The sequence below is a fragment of the Crocodylus siamensis genome, chromosome 4 (assembly GCF_052110815.1).
Source record: "Crocodylus siamensis isolate JL-2025a chromosome 4, ASM5211081v1, whole genome shotgun sequence".
Taxonomy (NCBI): domain Eukaryota; kingdom Metazoa; phylum Chordata; order Crocodylia; family Crocodylidae; genus Crocodylus; species Crocodylus siamensis.
In genome coordinates, this window is record NC_143398.1 from 16,634,648 (window position 1) to 16,661,724 (window position 27,077).

The 27,077-nt window shown below is 41.3% G+C and overlaps 1 protein-coding gene across 12 annotated transcripts in view; it reads left to right on the forward strand.

Moving 5' to 3' along the window:
• Positions 1-27,077, forward strand: part of SEMA3A (semaphorin 3A) — a 468,302-nt gene that overhangs the window by 403,705 nt on the left and 37,520 nt on the right. For all 12 annotated transcript variants that reach the window (XM_090041876.1, XM_090041883.1, XM_090041875.1 and 9 more), the window contains 4 exons: positions 21,334-21,476; positions 23,464-23,578; positions 23,683-23,752; positions 25,121-25,265. In XM_090041876.1, the coding sequence (XP_089898002.1) occupies positions 21,334-21,476; positions 23,464-23,578; positions 23,683-23,752; positions 25,121-25,265 (473 nt within the window). The remainder of the gene's footprint in view (positions 1-21,333; positions 21,477-23,463; positions 23,579-23,682; positions 23,753-25,120; positions 25,266-27,077) is intronic.

The following is a 27,077-nucleotide window of genomic DNA, read 5'->3' on the forward strand; positions in this document are numbered from 1 at the left end:
GGTAATAGACCACGGTAACCTAATTAACACCACCAGACGATAGTACCGTTGAGAGCAGTACGGTTTAAAGGCAGAGTAATTAACTATGATTAGACGCACATGTAGACACTGACCATAGGCCTAAATTGTGCCTGGTCAGCCCAGGCAGCAAGGTGGCAGACTCCTGCCTGCTGCCTAGTCACACGGCTCCACACTGTCAGCACGCTTGTGCTCCAGCCAGGCGCAATGCCACCCGCTGCCACCACCTGGAGCCTGGGGCAGAGCAGAGCAGGAGCATAACCTGCTCTGCCCTGGCTCAAATTGCTGCTGTCCTGGGTGCACAGTGGCTACATCTACATGAGACACTGACTGCACAGTTGTTATAAACAAGTACTAAATGACTGCTCAGTAACCCAAGTTACTGCACAGTAACTCTCATGAATGTCTTTTTCATGACACTACTGCACAGTGGCCTAATACTACTGAGCGGACTTGGGCTGGCAGACTGACTCCCTGGGTCCTGATGTCATTACCTTCACAATGATTTAAATAGAGTAGGTGATATCTTTACCATAGGATTTTTATTTGACTTGATATTTTTTGCAAATAATTAAATCACCTGTTGAGAAGAAACATGCATTTAGGTAGTTGGTCACCCTGGTTGGCCTTGTAAAACCAGAAAGCCAAGAAGTTTAGCAACCTACAAAATCTGTACCCCTTGTGTAATGGTAATGAAATAAGAGTAAGTTAGTTAACTATGATCTTTCTCAATCTAAGTAATACCATTATCTACAAGTATTTTCATTGCTTTCAGCATTAAGAGGGGCAAATGCAGTCCTATTTATATTGCCATTCTACCTGAGTAAGGATGTCTGACTTTGGCTCTTTACTTGGACAGTGTTAAAATTGTGGCTAATAAAGATAACTAACCAATGATTACAAGAAAGTTTAGGCCACGGTCCATTCCCAGTGGACCTGTAATTGCCTTAATGGAGCAAGATTGGGTCTGTCATATGGAGTATGACAAGCATCTGAATTTACGTTTTTTATTTATATTCCTATTTTTTTTCCCAATTCTGCTCCAGCCATCAGTTTAATTACTGCCGACCCTGTCAGTACCAATTTCCTCTTCTCAGGCCACCACGTTCAGAGTCTGGTGGGCATTCAATAGAGATTTACTGTTGACTGGGTAATTTGAGTTCATGTGTGTGGTGAAAAATGAGTGAGGAGAATTACACAGAAAAGTGGATGCCATGACAATGCATGTCACTATGGTGTGACTGGCTCTGCTGACATAGCTCTCAAAAGCTCTCCCTCTGTGAAAATAGGGCCTGTTTGCGAATTAATTAGTTTCTGGCAGCAGCTTGATTGTTGACCCAAAGTTTGTAGAGTGGAAAAACAATCAGATTAGTGTGTTCAATATAAAGGCCCAGTGCGGCACTTCAGTGTGGTTAGCCAAACTGTTGAAGCTGTGAATAGAGTGAAACAAATTCTTTTTTGAGAAGCCAAGGCAAAGGTTAAGTGTGATGTGACTAGAGCATGCTGGCCGCAGGGGAATGGAGAATTAGAGGATTTCAGCCACACAAAGCTGGATGGTGCTATGCAAGTTGCATTGATTGTAATGACATTCACAGCAGTGGACACGAAGTCACCAAGTCTGTTTTAGTCTCCATTACAGGAGGAAATTAAGAGGGTTTTTTTTTTAATTAGAAGTAGCTTTTATGCAGTTATATGAAACACCAGAGAATGTGACTATGGAGAATACTAGAGAGAGATAGCAGAACCCTAATCTTGTGTCCCAGCACTTCTCAACTTTGTGGAGGTTTTAGATCCACCCTTTTGAATGTCCTTCTCTCTAAAATGGATCAGTACCAGCCTTGGATGCAGCCTCACCACGGTTTGGATCTGAGTGCAAATAATTGCTTCCAGGCCTCTTGTGGGCTAAGATCAAGTATCAGAGCCTTGTTTTAAGTAATATTAGGAGTATTTCATAAGGCAGCCATTAGAATATACCTAGATTAAATAAACAAAGTAGCAAAAATTCGTTAGAAACACAAGAAGCCTGCCACCCTGGTGTTGCCAAAAGATGTTATGGAGCAGGACCTCAGCTGGTACGTATCAGCATAACTCCATTGAAATCAGGGGAATTATGAGGATTTTCTCCAGCTAAAGAGCTGGTCCATATCAGTAACAACATACTGTATTATAAATACATTATCGAAGTGATTAATTTACTGTCAGAAATTGATAGCTGGCTGTCTTAACATATGACTCTGCAGTTTAGCTACCTTTTTATGGGATTCATTATTATTTCTGTTACCCCCTTACGTGCCTGTTGAATGCCCTTATAAACTTTCACATAGATCAAACAACCCCCTTGGCAAACCTTTTAAACATGTTAAAAATATACAGAAAAAAAAGGAAAATACAATCTGCTTATATAAAGGAGAGTACTATCTTCTAGGCATTTTACTGCGTTGAACCACTTTTGTAGTATGGTTTATGTGGGAGCCCAGTTGGCCTGGCTCAGAGCACCTGCCAAATTCTGGAAAGTCTGTGTCCTGACTCAACTTTTGTGGCTTGTTACCTATAATTGACCAAACCAAAACCCCACATGTAAACATGCCTGCTGGTTAAACTACTTGTACCAAAAAGCATGCAGTTGTTACAAACGAATGGTCAAATTAGGTATTCAATGCGACAGATTGCCGTTTAGAAAAGTAATTGGCTATTTACATGCACAAATATCAGAACCAGATTGGAATTTGCACTGAAATGATTATGTGTGAAAAAGCAAATCATTGTATTTTGCAGACTTACTCCAAACGTAAAATCCCAATTAGCACTAAACCTAGTGATATCGTTCTCTAAATACAAGGTCTCCTTCTCTCTTGCTCTGTCTCCACTGTTTTCCCCATCTCTCTTCATTTTTTTTGCAAATTCCAGTCTGAACACTTGTAAAGCCAAGTAATTGCTTTTGTTCTTTGGGTTATTTAATTACAAATCTTGGTAGACGACAGGTCCTCTGCACTAAAGAAAGACATCACATTTGCACAGTTACAGAATCCTAACACAAATGTGTGTGGCAAATCAGTGACTGCAGATTTATTCATGCCCTTTGGGACCCGTCCTGCCTTTTCAGCTTAGCATGCAATATGATTTAAATTACAGCTTGTGCAGAGCTGTGCCTTGGGATTACACTCCATGTTTCCAACTGTTTATAGTTCAGTGAGCTTTAACCTTTGTGATTCTGAAAATTAAATAATGTCATGGCTGATATCAAACTGATGGCTGGTACAAGATTGCTTAAACAGTCTCTTGTACTAAAATCCTATTTTTACAAGGGTATAAACATCTATAAACAGCTAAGTATTTAAACCATAGCAAACACATTAAAATAATATTAAGAGCGTAATTTAAAAGCCACAGCAGCAGATCATTTCAGTTAATACTGGGCTCTGATCCTGCTTCTCTTGAGTTCAGGGGAGTTATGATAGTTGATTTGAAACAGTCAGGATTCACCCTAACTCATCACAGTGTGCCTTGGAGGTATGGCACTGTAGTTGCAACATCAATTTTTTGCCTTCATTCAACCCAGTAGTCAAAAAAGTAATCTCTTGTCGGTCTTGTGCTTTAACTATGTTTATATACTAATGGCACATCTACATGAGACATCTACTGCAGAGCTGCTTAATTAGCTCCACAATAATGTCTCAGTTTTTACATGTTTGGCCCTATTCAGCCTCAGTAAACCAATTAACTGTATTGTATGTTAGTAGTTGTAAATACAAGTACTATCCTATGGTGGCATTCTTTAGTGCGCAACTTGTATATGATATAGACACTGATGGGCTGGTTGGGACATGTGGGTGCTTCAGTGCAGGAGCTGCCTTCCAGCTAGCCCCACACTGGAGCACCCTCATGCCCCTGCCAGCCTTTCCACAGTACATTGAGCTAGGTGGGAGCAGCCATGGTTGTCAGGCTGACTCTCTGGGTCCCCTGCCAGAAGGGGCTGCTCCAACCCAGCTCAACATGCTGTGGTCCTGGGTACATGTGTAAACGTGGTGCCCAAGAACAATATACTCTGGTACGATATGTGCCAGCGTGCATTGCGTTGCATTAATTTCATGTGTAGATGTGCCCTAAAAGTGTGTCAGACGTTAAACCCTGAAATTCTTTCAGTAGTAAAACGACATCATTTCTACTGCACAAACCTACTGAAGACAAGGGATCTGTGCAGGTAATGCCAAAGCCCTGACTTTGACCTGCAAAGCCTCTGTTGCTGGTAATGATAAACAAGATGAGAGATTCCAGCTTGACCTTCAGATCCAAGGCTAAGTTTGTAGCTCTGTCTGATATTTATAAGCTTATACTTTTACATATTCTATACAATATTTCATATTTTATATACTTTTATGCTTGTAAGCACATTGAGTGTCATCGAGGAAAAAAAACTCTTCCTTGCCCCCATTCCTCCCTCCTGCCGCATGTCTTGTTCACACACTCACAATACTTAAAATCTATGAGGAAGGAAGACAGAAAAGAATTAGATAGATGGATCCCCAGATGATGCCTTTGAGGTTTGTCAGTCTTGCATATATCCCGCTTTGCTACATTTCCACCTAGAGGTAGGCGCATGGGCACATTTTCTTACTGTTTGAAACTATTCTCAGTACTCATTTTGGCTTGCTGTAAGGAGGGAGAGTGATCTAACATGCATTATTTTCTTAGCTGCTGGGCTGCAGTTTTTTTTCTTAGGTTGACTATTTAATCCAATAATTAATTCATTATTTAGAGGAGAGAGAGCAGATGCATTCTTCCACAAAAATATTATGATTCAGTGAAAATATTTTATATAATAGATTTTTATCCAAGATTCTTCAATTTTCTGTGTTATTAAAAGATTCTATTGCACACTCTGGTCTCAGAAGTTGCAATATTTTGTTTTAGATAAACAGAAATCTACTATAAATTCCAAAGTTGCAGGCCTCTATATTTTTGTGGGGGTTTTTTGTTTTGTTTTTACTTTATAAAAATGCCCAAATGCTTTTATTTTAGTAGAAACAACATCTTAGCTGTGTTTCCTCATATCTTGCTTAACAAGTTACAGACCACTGAAAAGGTGAGTTACACTGACCCTAATACAAACAGACTATGGTGTAATCAGTGTACAGAGACAGAGAATGATCCTTAAGTGATATAAAACAACTTCAGTGTGCTACATCAGTTTACACCAGTGAAGGAGCTGGTTCTTAGATTAGGTTTACACCACACACACACACGCATGCGCATGCATGCACACAACGTTAAGACAAGTCCATACTACCTCCGGACCCTCCTAATAAAGCACTGCACACCCACTTTGGCTCAAGACAGAAATTATACATAAACCAGTATAAGTGATTGGAAACTAGTTCAAATCTGTAACACAACAGAAATCCCATGCACATAAATGGGTTTTGGCCATTTTGAATGCAGTTTAAGATAAACCTGGGTTGGATGCAGCATCAGACGTAACTGATTTAAGTTAAATAAGGTTATTGAATTTCTGTCCCAGATCCCCTCCAGATTCAAGTTAATTTACAGTCCCCCAGCATCCCAGGATGCTTTGCAGCTCCCCCACAAACCTCCCCTCAGAGGGTGGGCAAGCTAGTTTTGGTCCAACCTATCTGCTCCAGCCCAGCAGAGAGGTGTGCTCTAGCAACGCCCCCCTCAGCTTCTAGCCTGGCCCACTGCAGGGACATGGCTGCATTTCTGGACTCAAAAGTGAATGCCTGTTCACTTGCTTATCAGTTCAATCGTCACAATTGAAACTGACCTGCAAAGATTGAATTGATTCAGCCTCAGGTTTTTGACTGTCTGCACTTAGCCTTCAAATGCCTTAAATTCAACATAGCTACCATTGAAGTGACACACCAATATGTTCACTTGAGACAATGAGCTTACTAAAGATTGGAGCTGGGCATATTTCGAACAGAGGCTATATATCATTTTTTTCAGGCTCCCTTTGCACATGGAGCTAGTGTTCCATATTTCATCATGGAGCTACCTAGTATGGTTGGAGGTCCCTAGCATGTCAATACATGCTCATAAATTCAGGTGTTTACCCAGAGAGATATAGGAGTACTGTATAATAAAGACTCCCATCTAATTAAATTGTTAGGGCAGTGTTTAAAATGCACTGAGGTTCTGCTCCATTCATTGCTTGCTCAGCAATTACTAATCAGTAAACAATTAATGTATCATATAATGTGACACTGCATGGTTTAATGACCTTCTATTAAGGAAAGCTGGGAACAAAATCGATTTTTTCAACCCCCTTCATGCAGAGCTTTGTTTCCATTGGTATAACTCAAAGAATGACTTTATCTGCTGTGACGTGTATATTTTATGTCAGCACCTAAAAGGCTACTGAAGTTCTGAAAAGTGTGGACAGACACAAAAATTGATCTGCCAAGTTTATCCAAGTGTTTTTGGAGCTTCGTTACCCTCTATTACATTGGCAGTGCTCCAGAGGAGACTGCACTCGGCTGTCCTCTTCCTGTACCAGAAGTATCTCTGTTTTCAGGCCTGGATAGCAAGTGGTAGGATGATGGATGTTTTATGCATAGGAAGGTGATGACTAATAAAGTGGCAGAGGGGGAGGAATCGTTTGTTTTATGAGGGTGTCCTAAAATATAGCTCTGTCCTTGGACATTGCCTAGCATAACAGGATCCTAGTCAATGACTGGCACTTGTAGGTGCTACCACCATGCAAATAGTAATAAGCAAAAGCAAAAATATTTTCTTTTCCTTTGGTGGTTAAAAGAAAAAAGGTGTGTATGTTTCTGTTAGATTTATGAGTTATGGAGAAGATGGTTTTATAAATATGCAACTATAAATAAGAATTGTATTCCTTTTTGGTCGTTTTGTTTCATATAACTAGGATGGAAGCTATGGTTTGAACTGGACTGTTTTTTTTTTTTTAATAATTAAAATTAAAAAAAAGAATTTACCAATAAGCAGCAGAAGTTCTATTAAAATAAGAAATACTTTATACCAGCAGTTATATAGGGCTCACTGTAAATGTGAATGCATATATGACTGTGGGTTTTCATTGCGTATTTATTTTAAAATGAACACGTCTCAGTAGTCAATGGCAAAAGACCCATGGATTTCAATAGGATCAGCATTTGGCCTGTTTGTGAACATGCGTGTGATTGTGAGCAGTGAACTTCTAATGCAAACAAAATTTATATTTTAAACCGAGCTACTAAAACGATAGAATTTTCAGGAAAGGTATAGGAAAGTAGCTGGGGAATACCGAGCCCTGGAATTACAAGAGACATTTACTGGAGCTAACATGGGTTGTGAATATTTAAAGAACATTTTTTGATGGGAGTGGGAGAGTAGAAGTTTCCCAGAAGTGTTTTAAGCAAGGAAGAAAAATACAAGGAATAAAAGAGTTGAAAAAGGGGATTGGGTTTTATGAAGTACGAGACAGGAAATCGTAAACTTTTAAAGATAATTGTAAAAAGAGGATTTGTGGGGTAGGCAGATAAAATGTATTGTGAAGCGGACAAGCAAAGTTCTTTTAAAATGAGTTTAAATGATTGAAATGAGATCTGCAAGCACAGGGGAAATGCATAGTCATCAGAGATTAGCAGCATAGCTGGTCAAATGTTTAAAATGAAGCTTATGGGTTTGCTATCCAGGCCTCAAGATATTCAGTAAAGCCTCTGTAAGAATTATATATGGTATGATTATATATATGAACAGAGGGAGGTTTTTTGTTTTGTTTTGTTTTAATGTTTTCAACTCCAGATGGCCTGAAAAACAGGGCCTGATTGATGGATAACTACAGATCTTTCATAATTTATTTGAAAACCAGTGATTTATTTTTCACAGCTTCCAGTACACACAGCACACACACACCAGCAAAAAGTAAGGATATATAAATCATGACAAAGAAAGGGATTACAATCCCTTTGTCTCATGCTTTACCTACTTGCTTACATTACCTATATATTGTAGTGATGGGCCCACTAAAAAGGAAATTGATGTTGAACTTTATTTGATAAGGGGGAAGATATTTCTGTGAGTTTGAAAGGTCAGAACTTAGAAAGCAGTCTTCATTGGTGCTGTCTGTTTCCTGAATGGATGACAGTACTGCAAGATCTGATCACGGAGCTAAACTCTCTTCACTCCTCTGCACTGCAGGTCTCTACTGCATATGCTGCACTATTTTTGGGCACGGAGCTCCCATTGGGGTCAACGAGGGAGCTATGAATGAGGACGGAATATGTAAAAGAGATCTGCAGTGCGGATCAGTGAATCTGTAGCGATTTCTACTGGCCTCTGTGTAAGGTCATTACTGAAGCCCCATTTGTGATATATAAGTTGTATCACTGGGACACGTTCACATAATTACTGAAAATCTGCCTGTAGATGTCTTTCTTAAGAGACTGCTTTATTACATTTTGTCGCCAGTACATTTCCTGAGTTTTCACCTACATTTTTTTAGACCATTATTATTATATATAGACCTTGTTGACTCTCTAAATAATGCTGTACATTTTAGTGTCTACAACTGTCAGGTATTCATAAATGGTTGTAGGGCCCCACCTTAATATTTAGAAATAACATTAAAATATAGATAAGCTGCCATTTTTAACACTGCCATGTCAAGTCAAGTCAGTCTCAAGGCTGCTACAACCATTTGGGCATCCTTGTTGTTGTGCATCTTTGGTGATTCTTCAGGCAAAGTGACCTGATGGCGCCCATCTCCTTATCAGGTTTGGATAGCCATTGGCTCACAGGGAGCTCATCTGCCCTTTGATAAGTCTTGTTTTTAGTCCTACTAGGTGTCCACACACCCTCCTCATCTAGGCTAGCCCAGGTGGGGTGGCAGTTTAGTCTCTGACAACCTGGCCACGAAACCGGCTGTTCTGGTTTACATGGTACCAGATCGCAGATGACAAGAGGCCTGGCTTAGCAGAGTTTTAACACTGATTTAATCTTTTTTACAATCAGAAGTGATAGTATTAGGACCTAAAAACTTCTGGCACTTTGAGCAGGTATAAAATTGAAATTTTGCATTAAGATAATGAGATTAATTTGACCTTTAAAATACAATTGATTGTAACAATCTTCTGTTGACAGAGAGATGGACTAGATAATGTGGTAGGTCTTATCTATCTCTTAATGATTCGGTTCAAATTTCATTTTATGCCAATTAGCATTTGCCCATTTTTATAAGAACAGTGTTAATATATCACAACAATAATAAACCTATGGAAATATTTCAGATTAGTTAGACATCCTGGTAATTCTTCAGGTTGACTATGATAGACTAAATTGGAAGCACATATTATGTCTAAATGTCTACCAAAATGAGGTTGTCATAATTGATGTTATAACACTGAATACTGAAAGTAATAATGAGGATATTTCTTTCTGCTTACCAACTGTTGTTTAAATGCCTTGCTGGATTTTATGTTATTTCACTCAATTGACAGAATAGTTAGAAACAGTCATTCACTTGGTACTTATTTCAATCTTTACCATGATCATTTATTAATCTTGTTTTAATGGATTTTGTGTCAAATCATTCACATGCACCATAAAAGTTAATTATAATAACAATCATTTCTCATAGCCTGACAAAGTGATCTCCGCCTTGTGGCTATATCCAAAGGACTTGAAGGAAATTAAATTGCAGGACAGGTTGGAAAGATCAAGGAATAGTTATGGAATTGTCTGCTGGATCATTACATTGATACTGGCCAAGGCTCATGACAGTTGTCTCATGAGTGGCCAGTAGCTCCTAAGAAACGAGCTGATAGGCTTGATGATTTTTTTTCCATACCATCATAGCATCTTTTATCCGTGCCACTAACATTAATGAATATCAACACCCTTATAATGCACACTCAGTAAATATTATTTTACTTATATAGCAAACAAATGAGTTAAGACCCCAGAGGCTTGAATTTCATGTTGTCCTTTATGCAGGAAAGCTACATGCAGGTGTCTGAAAATGAGTGAGGAATGCAGTAAGGAGTACAATATACCTTGTGAAATTGGGTGGGGATTTTTAAATGTCTGCATTTCATGAGATATGTGGAAGCTGCTGTTCTGATCACAGCTTCTTGGCAGCTGACCAGTAGCACTTTTCTCTTGAAAATTTGGGGAATTTACTTTCACCAAACAAAGCATACTGATGAGACCAACTTTATCTGTTACTGGAATTTGATATAGGGTTCCTTTCTCTTCTTAAATCATAAAGTTTGATTACTTTTCTCCAGGATCAGAGGCTACCGACCCTGGATCTCTCCCTTCCACCTTCTCTTTTTTGGATGCCTGAGTTTTTGAAGATCCAATTTGCCCCACATGGACCTGAATTCTGCAGGTGCCAGGCATCTCCACTGAGTTCAGCTTCAGCTCTCAGTGACCAGCACTTACGTCAGGCCCAATAATGTGTCTCAGTTTGGGGACACCAAATAGCATGTCACCCAGTATCAGAATCCACTTTTATCTTTGATGGCTCTGTGCTTTGGTTTCTGCATTTAGAGCAACAAGATAATATTTCTTCAATGCTTAACAAGGTGTTGTGAAAGTGAATTATTTGTTGCTTATACAGCGCTCTGAAGATCTAAAAATGCCGCTTCGCTATTAAGTAATAGCCAGATACAGGCTGCTCAGTGTTTTAGCTGACAGGTGTCAACATCATGAAAATCTTGACAGATGATTGATAGATTACAAACGATGCTCATCGCTGGCACTATTGCTACCAGTCTCGTAAGGGATTGGAAGGTCTGGAATGAAATTGCCCATCATCGGAGGCTTGTGCTCAAACTGCTTATGTGCTACCTTTTCTATGGAGGACATGAGCCCTCTGAGTTGTCCAGCTGTTGTTTTTCAGGAGAAACCATCTCACCTTAAAATTAACACAGTGTTGATAGAAATACAACACTTCCAAATGCAAGCAGCTACAGGAAAGAGGTGTTAATAACATCTCATCTAAATTTTGGTTGCTGTTCTGTAAGGAGATAATAATCACCTCTTTCAAATTAAATAGGCTGGGTAGATCATAAGCACTGTTTTGTGAGAAATCTAATTTACTTTGAGAATTATGCTATAATTTGACTGAACTTTTGTATTCACTTTTCTTTACCATATAATTAGTCATTATGGAGAATCAAAACTATTGTTATCTCTTAAAGAAAAAAGGCCTCCAAAACTGATAATTATATCACAGATCAACTTTTTTTTCTCTATATGTGAACTAAAATATGACTTGCAAGAAATGTTCAGCTCAAGTGCCTCTTATCCAAGGGAGGATGAAAAAAGGCTTCACTCTAGTGGTAGTGTCTGAACACCTGGGCCAGCGTCTCACATACCTAAGGCTCATGGGCACTATTCTGGTAGTGTAAAGTGTCCCTAAAATCACCTTTAAATACATTCATGTTCTCTCTTTGAGAGCATTCAATGCTGCCAGGGGTTGTAAAAACAGAATTTAGTATTGATGCGAATCAGATCCACCGTTCCCCTACAAGGCCTGCAGGGAAGCCTGAGAAGAGGCAGGTTTTCTTACCACATGGTCCCTGGGCTATCATACAACTTGCTCGTGGCTTTTCATTAATTATTTTGTCCCATGGTAGATGATCAATAGAGAGACTATATGATCACGTCTACCAGGTAAAGCAGCTTTCCTGTGTTTCTAAAGCTGGTACATCAGGGTCCTAATCAGGTTCCCTCAAAGCAATTGCATCTGCCATCCATGGCCTACAAATAATTACATTGAATACCCTTCGCTCCTGCACTGCCTTAGATCTAGGTGAACCAGTTTGAACAAATAAGAACAAGGCTTCATAGTTTTCCATTGTCTGCACTGAAACCCACATTTTTTCCGTTTCTTTTCTTTGGTGAATGCTGTTATTAAAATAAAAATGACACTATTTGTCTTTAATCTGTGGAAATGTTCAGCCGTCTCTCTGCCAAACCACGACAATCCCCTTTAAGGTTTCTGTTTGCATGAGCATGAAAACTTAAACCAGTGGGTTCTGTCTGTAAGGCTGGAGCCTTCAAAATCCTGTATAGGTTCATTTGGGATTGAGGTTTAAATAACCATAATGAGAAAAAAAAAAAACAACCCTGTATTTTCTCTGTAATAGACTTATAACAAAAAAACCAAACTAGATCCCTCAGGCAGATGCAATTGTGTAACTTGCAGTAGACAGGTAGGATGCTGAGCTACTCAGAAAATTTTATTCATGAGTAATATGTGCATCAGTGGCCGTGTCTATACAAGTGGTGGACTGCGCAGTTGTTACTGCAGTCGTTTAGTACTTGCATAAGTGTCACCTCACAGGTTTTTTTCGATGCTACTGCCCAGTACTGTTTCCACACAGTTAGTACCTGGCAATGCTACTCCATGGTCTACATGTTCGTTACTGCGCCGTAATTCTGGCACATTCAGTTTCATACCTGTAAATTCAAGCACTAACTCAATGCACTGCCATCAGCGCTACTGCGCATTTCATAGATTTCATAGATTTCATAGACATCAGGGCTGGAAGGGACCTCGAGAGATCATCGAGTCCAGCCCCCGGCCCAATGGGCAGGAAGTCAGCTGGGGTCATAGGATCCCAGCAAGATAAGCGTCCAATTTACTCTTCAAGGTGTTCAATGTAGGTGCTTGAACCACCTCCGCTGGCAGGCTGTTCCAGACCTTGGGGGCTCGGACAGTAAAGAAATTCTTCCTTATGTCCAGCCTGAAACGGTCTTGCAGGAGTTTGTGACCGTTCGACCTCGTCATCCCTTGGGGCGCTCTGGTGAACAGACGTTTCCCCAGATCCTGGTGGTCACCCCGATAAACTTATAGGTGGCCATCAGATCACCCCTGAGCCTGCGCTTTTCCAGGCTAAAGAGTCCCATGGCTCTCAGCCTGTCATCGTAAGATCTGTTTTCCTGCCCTCTGATCATGCGCGTGGCTCTCCTCTGGACTCTCTCAAGCTTCTCCACATCCTTTTTGAATTGTGGAGCCCAAAACTGGACGCAGTACTCCAGCTGCGGCCTCACCAAGGCCGAGTACAAGGGGAGAATGACGTCCCGGGATTTGCTCGAGAAGCATCTATGGATGCAAGCCAGCGTTTTGGTCGCTTTATTAGCCGCAGCATCGCATTGGAGGCTCATGTTCATCTTGTGGTCAATGATGACCCCCAAGTCTCTTTCTTCTGTAGTGCTATCCAACGTAGCACTGCCGAGCCTGCAAGGATGCTGCAGGTTTTTCCTCCCAAGATGGAGAACCTTGCATTTTTCGGTGTTAAACACCATGAGGTTCTCGTCTGCCCATTTGCTGAGCTTGTCCAGGTCAGCCTGGATCACCCGCCTATCTTCTGGCGTGGATGCTTTGCCCCAAAGTTTGGTGCCATCGGCGAACTTGGCCAGTCCACTCCTGACTCCAATGTCCACATCGTTAATGAAGATGTTGAAAAGTATGGGTCCCAGGACAGAGCCTTGAGGGACCCCACTGGTCACAGGGCACCACGATGAGTGACTGCCATCAATTACAACCCTCTGGGTCCGACCATGGAGCCAATTTCCCAGCCAGCAGATCGTGGTGGAGCCAAGGCCTCAACTGGCCAATTTGCACCGACACACAATTTTTTGAATAATAAACTAATTTTACTGAGCAAAAGCTCATTAGTCGGGCATTGGCTGCTGTGTTAATGTGCAGTAGAATTAGTCTAGTGTGCCATCTGCCCTTATGATAGGGTGTGTCGTGACAAACTTTTTCATCCCCTTGTGACTGCTTCTACGGGGATTGTAGTAGTTTATCTCCTTCATCACTCAGCTTTCCAAGCAGCTTGGTAGTCCAATCCTTAACAAGTTATGAATGTGCTTGAATTTCCAAATGAAATAATTTCCTGCTTAATATTGGTCCCAAATATCATATCTCCTTTTCCTCTTGGGTTCCTATTCTTCCCAGAATAACACAACTCAGGGCTTTTTCCTCAAACCCCCAACAGTCTGAATGAAAAACCCAAACAAGCAAAACTTAGCTAAACATCTGCCTGTTCACAGCTTGAATCCTTCCCTGAACTCCTCCAGCTCAGGCGGAAGGTAGAGTAGTTTCATAGAAATACGTAGCATATGCTTTTATCAGGCTAAGCACACTTTACCAGATACTGTGAAAGGACATGCGCAGAGCAGTGTATAACATAGAAAGGCTGAATACAAAAGACAGGGAAGGCAGGGAGAGGAGAGAGAGGAGGGGGGAATAGTGCTAGGAGAGGCCAATAAGCAACACGCCCATAGGAACAAAGGGATCACAAAAAACTGTCCCTGGTAATGGGGGAAACATCCTTTTTCCTATTTAGGCTACACTAAACACAGCCCAGCCTGTGAATGGTTTCATGTTCTTTAGGTTCCTGTTCAAGTTGCTATTTAAGGTTTTGCTGCCTCCTCTAGCTCCCTATTCCTATTAAGTTACCTCTTTGGACCTTGTCCTTTTGGTGAACATGAAAGAGAGCTCCATACTAATCTTCTCTCAGTTGAACTGCTTCTCCCTAGCTCAGGTGTTTCCCACCCCAAGCTTTCCCAGACCCTTTTCGAAGGAAACCGTTTTATTCTTCAAGGGCATCCTTTAATTCAGTTATCTATTATCTCATTAAGACTGTCTTTGTCAGTGTTGCGTTTATGCTGTGTATCACAGCTAAGTTAACGACCAGAAATAGGTGCCCAGTATTTGTGCCTGCCCAAGCTATATATGCCTCCAAGCTTGATTAGCAGAGTTTGTTTGGTTTTGTTTTATTCTAAAGTTTCTCACAGTAAAAATGGCCCATGTGTGATATTAATGGTCAAAAACTGAAAATCCTTGCTTAGCATATTTGCACAAGACCTAGAGAGAAGCTGCAAATATGCATAATTTACAGTACCCTAGCAGTAGATATTCTTCAGGAGCCACTGTCACCATCTCTTTTAGTCATTTATGCTATCAGAGAGATGTAAATGGGTTTAACTGTAAGTGAGAGTAAAGGCCACCACCTAAAATGTCTGCTTGACTTATTAGCAAAGGAAATGTTTGAAAAAGAATTAATTAAAATGTGAGATTGTATTAATTAAATTAATACCTTTAAGTAGTTAAAGGTTGTTGGTTGTAGCCGTGTTGGGCTAAGAGACCTAGAAGCACACCATTCAGTGCTTGGCAGGTTTGTAAAGTACGGTCATAAGAGCATAAGACAAGTTACTTCTCTTGTAATCAAGTATTAAAAATGTTGTCCTCCAGTCACCTTAGCAAAAGCAGCAAGGACTTACAGCTTTGCTGCACACACTGGTGACAGGGGCTATCAGTCTCTGTAAACAGTAGAGCTGGCTATGATTTCCAATTCAGATTTTCTGAGGACAGTTCCTGCTTTCTGGTATGTGCCATGCCCCTGCGGACAGGCACTGCGTGTATTGAAACCTGAATAGCTGTCTATTTTTGTTGTTGCTAAATTTTTAACTTAAGATTCCCAGTCTGGTTACCTCTGACTGAAGTTCCAGTCACCCTCCAGTAATTTTCATTAAATTATAGTAACTGCAACTTTACGGAGCATAAGATTTCCCTGTAGTTTAAGTCTTTTAGCTGTGATCTGAGGCAATTTGTCATTATGGCCATAAATATACTGTAAAAAGGGCATCCAATTCAACCTCTTTACAGAAAATCAGTGCGCACTGCCCTTTTGCTTCTCTGAAAGGATGACCCTAACTTCTATTTCCTTGAATTAGTTAGTGAGTCTTGACAACTGAAGCAATTTCTGTGCCTTCTACTTTATATGTCATCATTAACATGTTAATATGGTTCAGTCAGAATCCAATCTTGCTATCTTTTATAGTTTTTGCTGCTCTAGTTTTGTTATTCGTATAGAAATTATGCTTGTGAAAGAGAAAATGCAGATTGATTTTTTTGTCCCTTAGCTTTATCTGAACCTGAAGTGCCGAGACAGGCAAAACATGTTTCCATTACTTAACTAAGCAAACAATAGAATATAAATCATAAAGGCAGCTGGACCAAGGTGTCTTTCTCATAAAGTGACAGCTACTTCATGAAAGACAATTTAATGGGAGACTGGCAATGACATTTCTAAAAAAACTGATAATCTCAAAGGGTTATGCAAAAAGTGAAGCTTGCAAAAGGTGTCAGTTGGGGAGCCCAGTCTCAAAAGAACTGAGAAAAGGAAATTGCCAAAAGGTTCTGTGCATCTTCAATGATTTGTCTTGATACTTTTAAATGAAAATTTCTGTATTTAGCATATTTGCATTGACTAACACATCAGAGGAATGTTTCTCATTGTCATTAGTGATGTTCATGTTTATAGCATGGTTTCATTGCCCCTTTGATCATGCTTAAACGTGCTTCAGACGTGTTCTTTTGATGGATGCTATTGTTTAAACACTTCTCTACATTGATTGTTTGAGTCTTGGAAACAGGGAATCCATGTAAAACCATTTAAACAAAAAGTACATCTTAAATCCTTTTTACTAAAAACTTTTGTTTGCTCTTTATAGCCAATGAAAATATTGCTTTCTGGGAAAGAACATGGCACATAGGGTTTTGATGACTGTTCACAATAATAAAAGGTCTATACACATCTTAGTAGTTGTAGGCATATCTTTAGTTATATAAAACCAGTAATTATATATGAAGATTTGAATCAGTCATAATAATCCATAGTAGCCTGCAGATCATTATCAGTTGATCTACATTATCATTTAATTTCCAATTCTGACTGACTAGATATACTTTTACATTATCCTAACCAAGCTTTTTCTGTTGACTTCCTAAGGGTGCCTGTAGATGTGCAAGATGTCTGCTCCAGCCCACTGTAATTATAGCGTGTCAGAGCAGACTCAGCGGAGTTTGCAGGAGCCATGCTAGTTAGCATGCTAGCTTGCATGCTCCAGCAGCCTCAGTGCCTCATGTATTTAGCATCCCCATGCTTCAAAATGGTGGCGGGGTGCTTTACTAAGCCCACAACCCACAATCTAGGAAAGGCAGAGATCAGTAGACTGAGTGGGACTACAGGAGGAGGACAGTAGGTCCCAGAAAGACACAAGAAGCTTGAGCCTGCCTGGGGCAGTGCGCAAGCAGGAGTGCAGCCCAAGAGGGGCAGAGACTAGGGCCTGGGGCCCAGCAGCCCAAGAGAGGTGGAGACTGAGAAGGGCAGAGAGATGAAGCATGAAATGAGACTGAAGCTCATCAATAAGAAGTCCTTTTTTAAATACATAGGGGGTAAAAAGAAGGTCCTGGGTAATGTGGGGCCCTTGCAGGACGCGTTGGGAAATTTGGTCGTCACACCAGATGGCAAAGCTAACATGTTTAATGATTTCTTCACCTCCATCTTCCTAAGTCAGGACCAGAACAGCCACCTCCCTGCTGGGCCCCCCTTGGGCCCTGGGGGAGGCACACCTGGGCCACGGGTTAGCGAGGATTTAGTTAGGGAGCTTCTGGAGCAGCTGGACGTATTTAAGTCAGCCGGTCTGGATGATCTCCACCCTCGAGTTCTAAAGGAACTGGCCGAGGTCATTGCAAGTCCCCTGGCACGGCTTTACGAGTATTCGTGGTGCTCAGGAGTGGTGCCAGAGGACTGGAAGAGGGCCAACATGGTTCCCATCTTCAAAAAAGGGAGGAAGGAGGACCCGGGAAACTATAGGCCAGTTAGTCTTACCTCGATCCTAGGCAAGCTGTTCGAGAAAATTATTCTGGCACACATCCAGGAGGGGCCAGCACGGGACTGCATGCTTAGGGTTCATCAGGGGCAGGTCCTGTCAGACCAACCTGGTGGCCTTTTATGATCAGATCACCGGATCATTAGATGCAGGGGTAGCAGTGGATATAGTCTTCCTGGACTTCCGGAAGGCTTTTGACACTGTCTCTTGCCCCGTTCTCATTAACAAACTGGGGGGCTGTGGTGTAGATACCCACACAGTCAATTGGGTCGCCAACTGGCCAGAGGGCCACACCCAGAGGGTGGGAGTGGATGGGTTCTTCTCGACCTGGAAGGATGTGGGCAGTGGGGTTCCTCAGGGGTTGGTCCTCGGGCCCGCACTGTTCACCATTTTCATCAGCGATTTGGATGAGGGGGTAAAAAGCACCCTGTTCAAATTTGCTGATAACACTAAGATGTGGGGGGATGTGGGCACACTAGAAGGAAGCAACAGGCTACAATCAGACCTAGACAGGTTACAGGGGTGGGCGGACGAGAATAGGATGGGATTCAACACCGACAAGTGCAAAATGATGCACCTGGGGAGGCACAACCGGCACCATACCTACAGGTTGGGGAACTCCCCTCTTGTCAGCACAGAGGCAGAAAAGGATCTTGAAGTCATAATTGACTCCAAGATGAACATGGGCCGGCAGTGTGGAGGCAGTTAGGAAGGCCAACCGTACCTTGTCATGCATCCACAGATGCATCTCGAGCAGGTCCAAGGAGGTGATCCTGCCCCTGTGTGCAGCACTGGTCAGGCCGCAGTTGGAGTACTGCGTCCAGTTCTGGGCACCGCACTTCAAGAGGGATGTGGACAGCATGGAGAGGGTCCAGAGGAGGGCCACTCACATGATCAGGGGACAGCAGGGCAGGCCCTATGAGGAGAGGCTATGGGACCTGAACCTGTTCAGCCTCCACAAGAGAAGGCTGAGGGGGGATCTTGTGGCCTGTTATAAACTAGTCAGGGGGGATCAGGGGGGATCAGCAGGCATTGGGGGAGTCACTGTTCCCGGAGCACCGCCAGGACTGACCAGGAATAACGGTCACAAGCTGGCAGAGGGTAGATTTAGGTTAGATATCAGGAGGCGCTACTTCACAGTCAGGGCGACTAGGGTCTGGAACCAGCTTCCAAGAGAAGTGGTGCTGGCTCCTACCCTGGGGGTGTTTAAGAGGAGGTTAGATGAACATCTTGCTGGTGACATTTGACCCCAGTACTCTTTCCTGCCATGGCAGGGGGTCGGACTCGATGATCTGCTCAGGTCCCTTCCCGCCCTAGAAACTATGAAAACGGTTGGCAACACCTGCCAGGCATGGGCACAGCTGTAGGGAAGGTGGGTGGCAGTGAATAGCCCATAAGGCAGTGGGTACCCTGGGGCACATATGGGCCAGGAAGGATTGCTTGGGGGCAGTGGGTCTAAAAGAGTGGGACCTGCTTGCAGGAAGATAGTTCAAGGCTTGCTCTAAGACCTATGAGCAGTCTCCCTTTCTACATCTCTTTAGAATATCAGAGTGTAGCAGGTGAAAGGAAAAGGAGGGTACCTTAGAGACAGACTAGGGCAAGAACCGTATGGCCATCAGGGGGGCATCACAGCCACACATGGGGCACAGTTGTGCTACAGAAATATTTTTCTTTTTAAATTATTTATTCTGTGTCAAGTTTTCCTACTGTAAAGCCAGACTCCCTAGGGAGAAAGAGAGACAATTATAATGCATTTAGAAATTCATAAATATTTAGAAAGGAGCACCTTAGGTAACCCCTTTTCACATGAGCAGCACCACTGACTTCAGCTGGACTACTCATGGGGGTGGCACAATCCAGTGCAAAGCTAGTTTTTTGATGCATGATAAGACACTGATGTATTCTGGAATTTAATATTTCATGGCCAGCCAAATCTGTAAGAACAAATCATCTGACTCTTAGAAATGGTTTCCCCTTGATTCTTAATGCTATAAAGTTGCTATTTGAAGCCCTTGTGGATCATAAATAGGATATTTGATCTTAAATATGTTACTGGTGTGGGACCAAATAATACCCATATTGGATCTTGGGCCAATGTAATTTGGGGAGTGGGAGAAAAAGGGAAGAGTAGCACATTTGTAGTGTATGTGTTTGTTTAAATATATTGCACCTGTTTAAAGTTCCTCAGTGATCTGCAATGTTAGAATTAGTCCTGGAAGGGCTGCATTCATCAGTCAAGTGCAGATAAAATGGTCCAAAATGCCTGGTTCTACAGTTTATCACATGGCTATCACCATAGCCCATGTACTTGGTTTGTATGTGTTCACCCCTGCCTGTGTGTGCATACATAAATATAGATGCATCAATATATTCATACACATAATTACTGTATAATATTTCATCGATCCTTGCGCTTAGAAACATCTTTGATAAAACCACAGACTTACTACTCAGACCAGGGTGAATCAGCAAGCTTGTCTATACCAGGTGATGCAGAGATATCCATGCTAGGTCTGCTGTGTCTCCATAGCATGCAAAGTTAGTAGTTCAGACTGCAAAGCAGTGCAACTGTATTATTGTAGTGCTGTGCCTCAGGCAGTAGGGCTGCTTAACCCAGATAATGTTATTCAATATCAAAATTAATTCAGGTAACAAGACAAGGTTATTAATGTGATATCTTTTATAAAACCAACTGAATAGTTGGAAAAAATTGTTCTCTGCAAGATTTCAGGCATAGGCGTGCTTCTTCAGGCACAGTGAGAGTGCACTACAGTGCGGGAACTAATTGAGGTATCGCTACACAGCACTGCCATGCACTGTGTATACATACTTATTATGACTATGATTATATACTAATATACATAATACATAATAATACTTAGTACCTTAAAAATACACTGTTATAACTGATACCCCAAACAGCTTGTAATTTCATATCAGAATAGGACTGTGAGTAGTTAACTGTAGTTCAAAGTTAGTTATCTCAGCAGGATGTAAAATACTTTAAGGAGAATAGCAGGGTGGTAATACTGTTTGATATGCCTCTTTTGTCCTGAAAATGGCGAAAAATTGAGTTAAAATGCAATAGAAGGCCAGATCATCCACAGCTTATATTTATTTGCAGGATCTAACCCTATTTCCCAGTTGCTTTGTGGTTTTTTACTTCTTTTATCATGTGTATTACTTTGCCTCATATGCTCTGAATTACCCATATCCAGCATTGCTATTTACTGGAGGTATAAGCTGCAAGTGAGTGTATATGGTGTAGGCCCTATCCAAGCAAGTGGGTTCACTTATGATTGTGGGGGTGAGGGCAGGAGGAGGAGGAAATGGAGGTGGGCAGGAGCATCAAAGATTAATGCTTGAGGCTTGGCATCTTGTTTTTTTCCAATTCTTTCTTTCTTCCTCTTGATTTTTTTCTCTTTTATAGCATTTGCATTTGCTTCCTAAAGTAGAGTTACAAGATATGAGATGAAGGTAAATAACGCTCATGTATTACTGAGAGGGGCTGTCCAAAAATACAATACATTTCTAGTTGCTTAATTGATGTAAAAAATGGTTCATGGGACATAAGACTGATGATGGATTTCTAATCATATAAATAAGACAAAAGATTTAACTCGCTGTGTACTGACATGTACACTGGCATTTTCTTTTCAGATCCCAGGTTTATTAGTGTCCACTTAATACCTGAGAGTGACAACCCAGAAGATGACAAAATCTATTTCTTTTTCCGGGAAAATGCAATTGATGGGGAGCACTCTGGAAAAGCCACCCATGCCAGAATTGGGCAGATCTGTAAGGTAAAATAATGACAAATTGAGTGAGATTGAATAACCTTATTTTAAGTTGTGAGAGTGGTATAACTAACTCGTTTTCTTTCCTGTAAATTATTCTGTATTAGCACTGGCAGTGTAGTGAAGCTGAGGTCTTTCATAGTTTCACATAAACATAGGAGACAAGTAGAGGTTAAGGTTCAATTCTGGTCTGTTTGGAGAGGCAGCACAAGCTTATGATGCCTTGTACCAAAATTATCAGAACTGCCTGACTTCTAAAAAGGTATCTGCAAGAAATACGGCACTTCCTGCTTCCAGCTAGGCTAGAGCTTTACAAATTTTCTTATGTATTTTGATACATTTCAGTTCCCATATAAGATAAACCCCTTAGGCTAAGTGCAGACATTTGGGGAGGGGGGGCGGTGTTAGGTGGTGGTTAGATCACATTAAAAATGGGCACCCAATCTAAGATAAGTTCCAGTGAGCGGGGCTGGGGAATTGAGGTTGGGAGGCAGGGAAGTAGGCTTGTGGGGAGCGGGGCAGGATTGGGGGTTGTCTACGAGAGGATGAGGAGGGGGCAAGCAGGATCCATGGGAGTGATAGGGGCATAGGCAGCATCCATAGGACAGACTGGGAGAATCGGAAGGGCGGGGAGGCATGCAGCATCTGTGGGGGGCTGCTGGGGTCCTAGGGTTTAGTGAGATCAGGGGGGTTACAGGGTTCACAGGGCACATTGGAGAGAGGACTAGGGGCTGTTTTTAGCAACCCACCCCAACACCCTCTCCTGGCAAACCTACCCTCCTCATCCCTTCTCTTCACTCATACTTACTTCCTTGGCTACTGGCAGCAGTGAACACCGATAAAAGCACCCATAGTGACTTGCAGGATGGGTAGTTCAGTGTGAAGCTGGTTTGCTGGCGGGAGAGAAGGGGCCAAGGGGGCCGAAAACAGCCGGTTGCCAGGAAGGCAGGTAGGAAAAGTGCAACCTAACTTAGATTATGTTTGAGTATCCATCAGTCAAGGTCTATTTTAGACTTGGTACTGTCTTATTATTAGACCAGTCTATTTGTGCAGAACTTCTGTAAAGTTATGGGTATAGATTGATTTCCGATCACTGAGACCGGGTCTCAGTATAATGTCTACATCTGGACGAAATAAGTTGGATCAGGTGACCATTTTTTACTTGATCCAACCTCCCCCTTACCTCCCTGAATGTCTGCACTTAGCCTTAAAGATAGAGTCAAATAATTGTTTAGGCTAAATTCAAGAAATGGGCAAGAATTCACCAAGCTCTTAATGATTGCAAATGGGTTCATTCATCCCTACTGGCAAATTCTTTTTTTTTTTTTATTTGGAGCCTTTTAAAAGATTTTTACGAATTAAGTGATACCCATGAAAATTGGTAGTCTTGGTAAACACAGTGTTTAAGATAGAGTTTCACATTAATCTTTGGTTCAAAGTCATTATCTCTTAAAATCAAGAAACTGGAGTTTGAAAAATTATACACTCACCTTCACAGGGTCTTTAGTCTGCTGCCTTTCCCATCCCTGCAATTATGCCACCACCCTGCCAGCTCTACTACTTTGATCTACTGAAACATATGGGTCTGCTTTGCTTATTTTCAGTAAAGAATAATTAACTGTTTAACCTTTATTAATGTTGGGTAGGGTGAAATCTTGTATGAAACCTGAAGAACAAAAGCTCCAAATCAAAACAGGCTAATATTAGTCTGTCCAGATTTCTCTCTCTCTCTTTTCAAGTTAGGGTGTTTTAGGAATCATTTTTGCAAATGGTATCAAATACGTAATGATATCAAATGCATTCACCATGGTAAATTGAAGCATCTATGTGTTGATAAAACAAGAGTCTTTACGGTGCATAAAACAGTTGATTATGTGATATTTAAGTAAACACATTCTTACTCATTAGTCTTCCCCCCCCCAAAAAAAATATTCAACTGACTTTTAAAACAGGGGTATTTCCAAAAGCTAATGCAGAATATTTCCTCTATTAGAATGACTTTGGTGGACACAGAAGCCTTGTTAATAAATGGACAACTTTCCTTAAAGCACGCCTTATTTGTTCTGTGCCAGGGCCGAATGGCATTGATACTCATTTTGATGAACTCCGTAAGTAGTCAAAATCCTTCTGATCACAGAGCCATTATCTAGTAGCTGCACTACTGAAATGGCCATGTTTTTACTGTTTTTCTTTTTTTTTGTTTTTATTACAGAGGATGTGTTTCTAATGAACTCAAAGGACCCTAAAAATCCAATAGTCTACGGAGTGTTTACAACTTCCAGGTACAGAATGTATCATTTTACTTGTATGGGAACCTGTGTGGCTGGTAGCTTTAAAGAGCTCTCTTTGTTAAAATGTTCTTAAGAAGCACAGCATTTTCTTAACCTTTGAACTGCTAGGAGTCAGTGGAAGTAAGAGGTAATGAATTAAGTTTCTTTTCTTATGAGCAATGTACATCATCGCCCTAAAGCAAGTGGCCACACAGTTGGAAAGAATGTGTCAGCTTCTCAGCCTACTTCTGTTATAGCACTGTCTTTAAATATCAAGGTAAAGTGCTGAAGTCCTTCCTGAGTAGACCTAGTAAAATAATACAAACTCCTTGCCCCCACCCTTCTCCCCAGTTCTGGGGAGGAAAAAGGGGGAAAATGGTCACCAAAATTCAGAATAATTTAGAATTGTTATTTGAATTGTAAATGACCATTCAATAAGAAGCTAAAAACAGCAACAAATGTTGACATTTGGAAAATGTAATAATTTCCAAACATCCCCTACCTTGATCATCTACATCCTTGGTGCAACTAACTTATTTCAGTGTGCTTACACTAGCACTGTTGCCTGAGGAAAGATTGCTGAATATGCCTCCGTGAGAATGGTTACCAATGGCCAGGAAAGCTGGCACATTATTTTCATTGTGATATCACTTTCTGATGAACACATGAGACAGAAGAGTTATCAAGGTTCACATGGCATTTACTGTCCTTGTAACAAACCTGGAAAAAGCCTTGCAATTGCAGTGTACATTGTCCAAAGCAGGTTACACAGCCTTGCAATTGCAGTGTACATCGTCCAAATGAGTTAAAAAAAAAAAAAGGAATAATCAGGAGGAATATGAAAACCATTCTGTAAACCAAAGAAGTGGTTACAGAGCCTTTCACGTGAAGGCCACTATTATGAGTCATGTGTGTTATCTCTTCCTCTCTTATATGCACCAGTAGATTACATTTTAGAAATGATGCTGTAGAAGGGATTTTTTTTGTCCTTCCTCCTCTTTTAAAGTACTTCTTTTATAAAACCAGGGCTGAAAATCTGAAAACACCATCTCCAATAAAGAGCCTCTTTTTCATGCCAAACACTTCTTACCCTAAGATTATCCATACTGAACTTCACTCCAGTGGAGTTTTTGACCCTATATAAACAGTTGTAGAATAGCAAGCCATTCAGTTTAGAAAACATCTAAGAGATTTGTATCAGTTCAACTGAACTTTCCCAGGGAATGGGTAGGGGATTTCTGAGAAAGCATGTCAGTTTTGAAAATCAATACGTGTAAAACATTAAAAAGCAACAAGCCATTTCTCCCACAGCTGCCCCGTGATTAAACTGACAGATAATGTGAAGAAACTGATTTTTCTTTTCCCCCCCTCTCATTTTAGTAACATCTTCAAGGGGTCGGCAGTGTGTATGTACAGCATGACTGATGTGAGAAGGGTGTTTCTGGGTCCCTATGCTCACAGAGATGGCCCCAACTACCAGTGGGTTCCTTATCAAGGACGAGTGCCATACCCACGGCCAGGAACTGTAAGTTTACACAGTGATCAGATGCTGTAAAAGGAGAAATATAGTGAAAAATGGTTAAATGCGCTGCATATGTGTTTGTATTACAGAAGAAACTGAAAGAGAGAGACAGGCAGGCTAATGAAGAAGAAAACTGGCAGTAACTTCAGGTTCAGAATTTACTGCTTCTATTTCTAATATGCAGCTGCAGTATCTGTGTGTTTAACTTGCACACTTTATTCAGACACTGTTTGTATCAATTTCCATAAAAGTTTGACTGAGCAAAGTCCCAAGCAAGTGTGGGATTTGTTGAGTGTCTGCCTGGCTCTTAAGGAATAATACAGCTGTTCCCTCCTCGAACAGCATTTATATTTAGTGCATTAAGCTAACCATTTCTGCAGTAGATGGAAGAGTGACTGGAATAATTACCAACTCCCACAGGCATTTTTTTAAAACCATGTTTCTACCTGTCTGTCTCTTTCTAATGTATCATTCACTATGGTATCAAGGCAACAGACAGTAAGAAGCATTAGAAATAGAGGTATATCCAGACTCCGGTTCCTTCGTGGAGATTAGGCGTTTGACTCAGGGCTACATGTTAGACACCTGTGCTATCTCAGGACCCAGAAAACCCAGAGGATAGTCAGTTAACTCATACTGACAGTGGCAATCAGTTCAGTGAAAAGCACAGCCCTCATGGGACTTTCACTGTGAATATGGGCCCTGGTAAAGATGACTCCCCACCCCAAACTTTGTTGCGCAATTGCCTAGTAGTTGCTGTTTTTGCCCCAAGAGTTAGTGACGTGGGTCCTAGGCCCTTTTCAGCATTTGGATACCCAAACTCACATCTTTCACTAACCACCAGGCCTAGGGCAGACTAGATGAGGGCAAACTTTACCACTTATGGTAAAGCTGGGACATTGGGAAGCCAAGAGCATAAGCTTCATAAAGTCAGAATATTGCCAGAATATACTGCTTATACCTTTACGTTACATTCCATTTACATTGGTTAAAAACTAGTAATTATCTTGGCAACAGAGAGCAGAGCTCCATGGGGTGTGCTGGAATCACTGGGCTAGACAATTATGCTCTGTCCTATTTGTTCTTCTGGCTCAATGGATCTCAATGGATCTTGAAGGCTGGATAGGCATCTGGCTGGAGTCATCTGACCCCAGCACTCTTTCCTGCCTAGGCGGGCGGTCAGTCTCAATGATCTGTTGAGGTCCCTTCCGACTCTAGCATCTATAAATCTTTCGTTGTCTAAAGGTAGTCATATATGGTTGAACTGGATTGCTACAAGAAGGATTTTCCTCTAAAAGTAGCAAAGAAGTATAGTTCAGGGAAGAAACCAATAGCAGCCTATGGACCTTATAAATAACATACTGTCCTTTTCTGTTCTTCAGGCTACAAACTAGTCTTTGAAGTCTGGTCTCAAAACTGGCTTCCATAGTAAATGTGTGATACCATTGTTAGGCAACATAGATGACTGGCCAAACATAAAGTACTTCCTAACAAAAAGAAAAGCATGTTTCTCCACTGACTGAATTGTGCAGTTCTTCTCCTTCCATAGAACCGATTGCTGAGGAGATTGCTAACTTTCCCAGAGTTAAAACACAAGCTCTGCAGTTTTAGAGGGATTTGATCTTGGTCAGAGACTTTTTTGTACTTTCCTTTGAAATTTAAATCACGAGATGATGCCAAGTTCTATACGTCTGAGATGAGCTATGAAGCCTCTGTATCTCTAGCTGCCTAGGCAGTAAAGCGGAAGAGGAAGGGGTGTACCTTGTACTTGACTGGGTAACCATGGAAACACCATTCTTATAAAGAATCAGATTA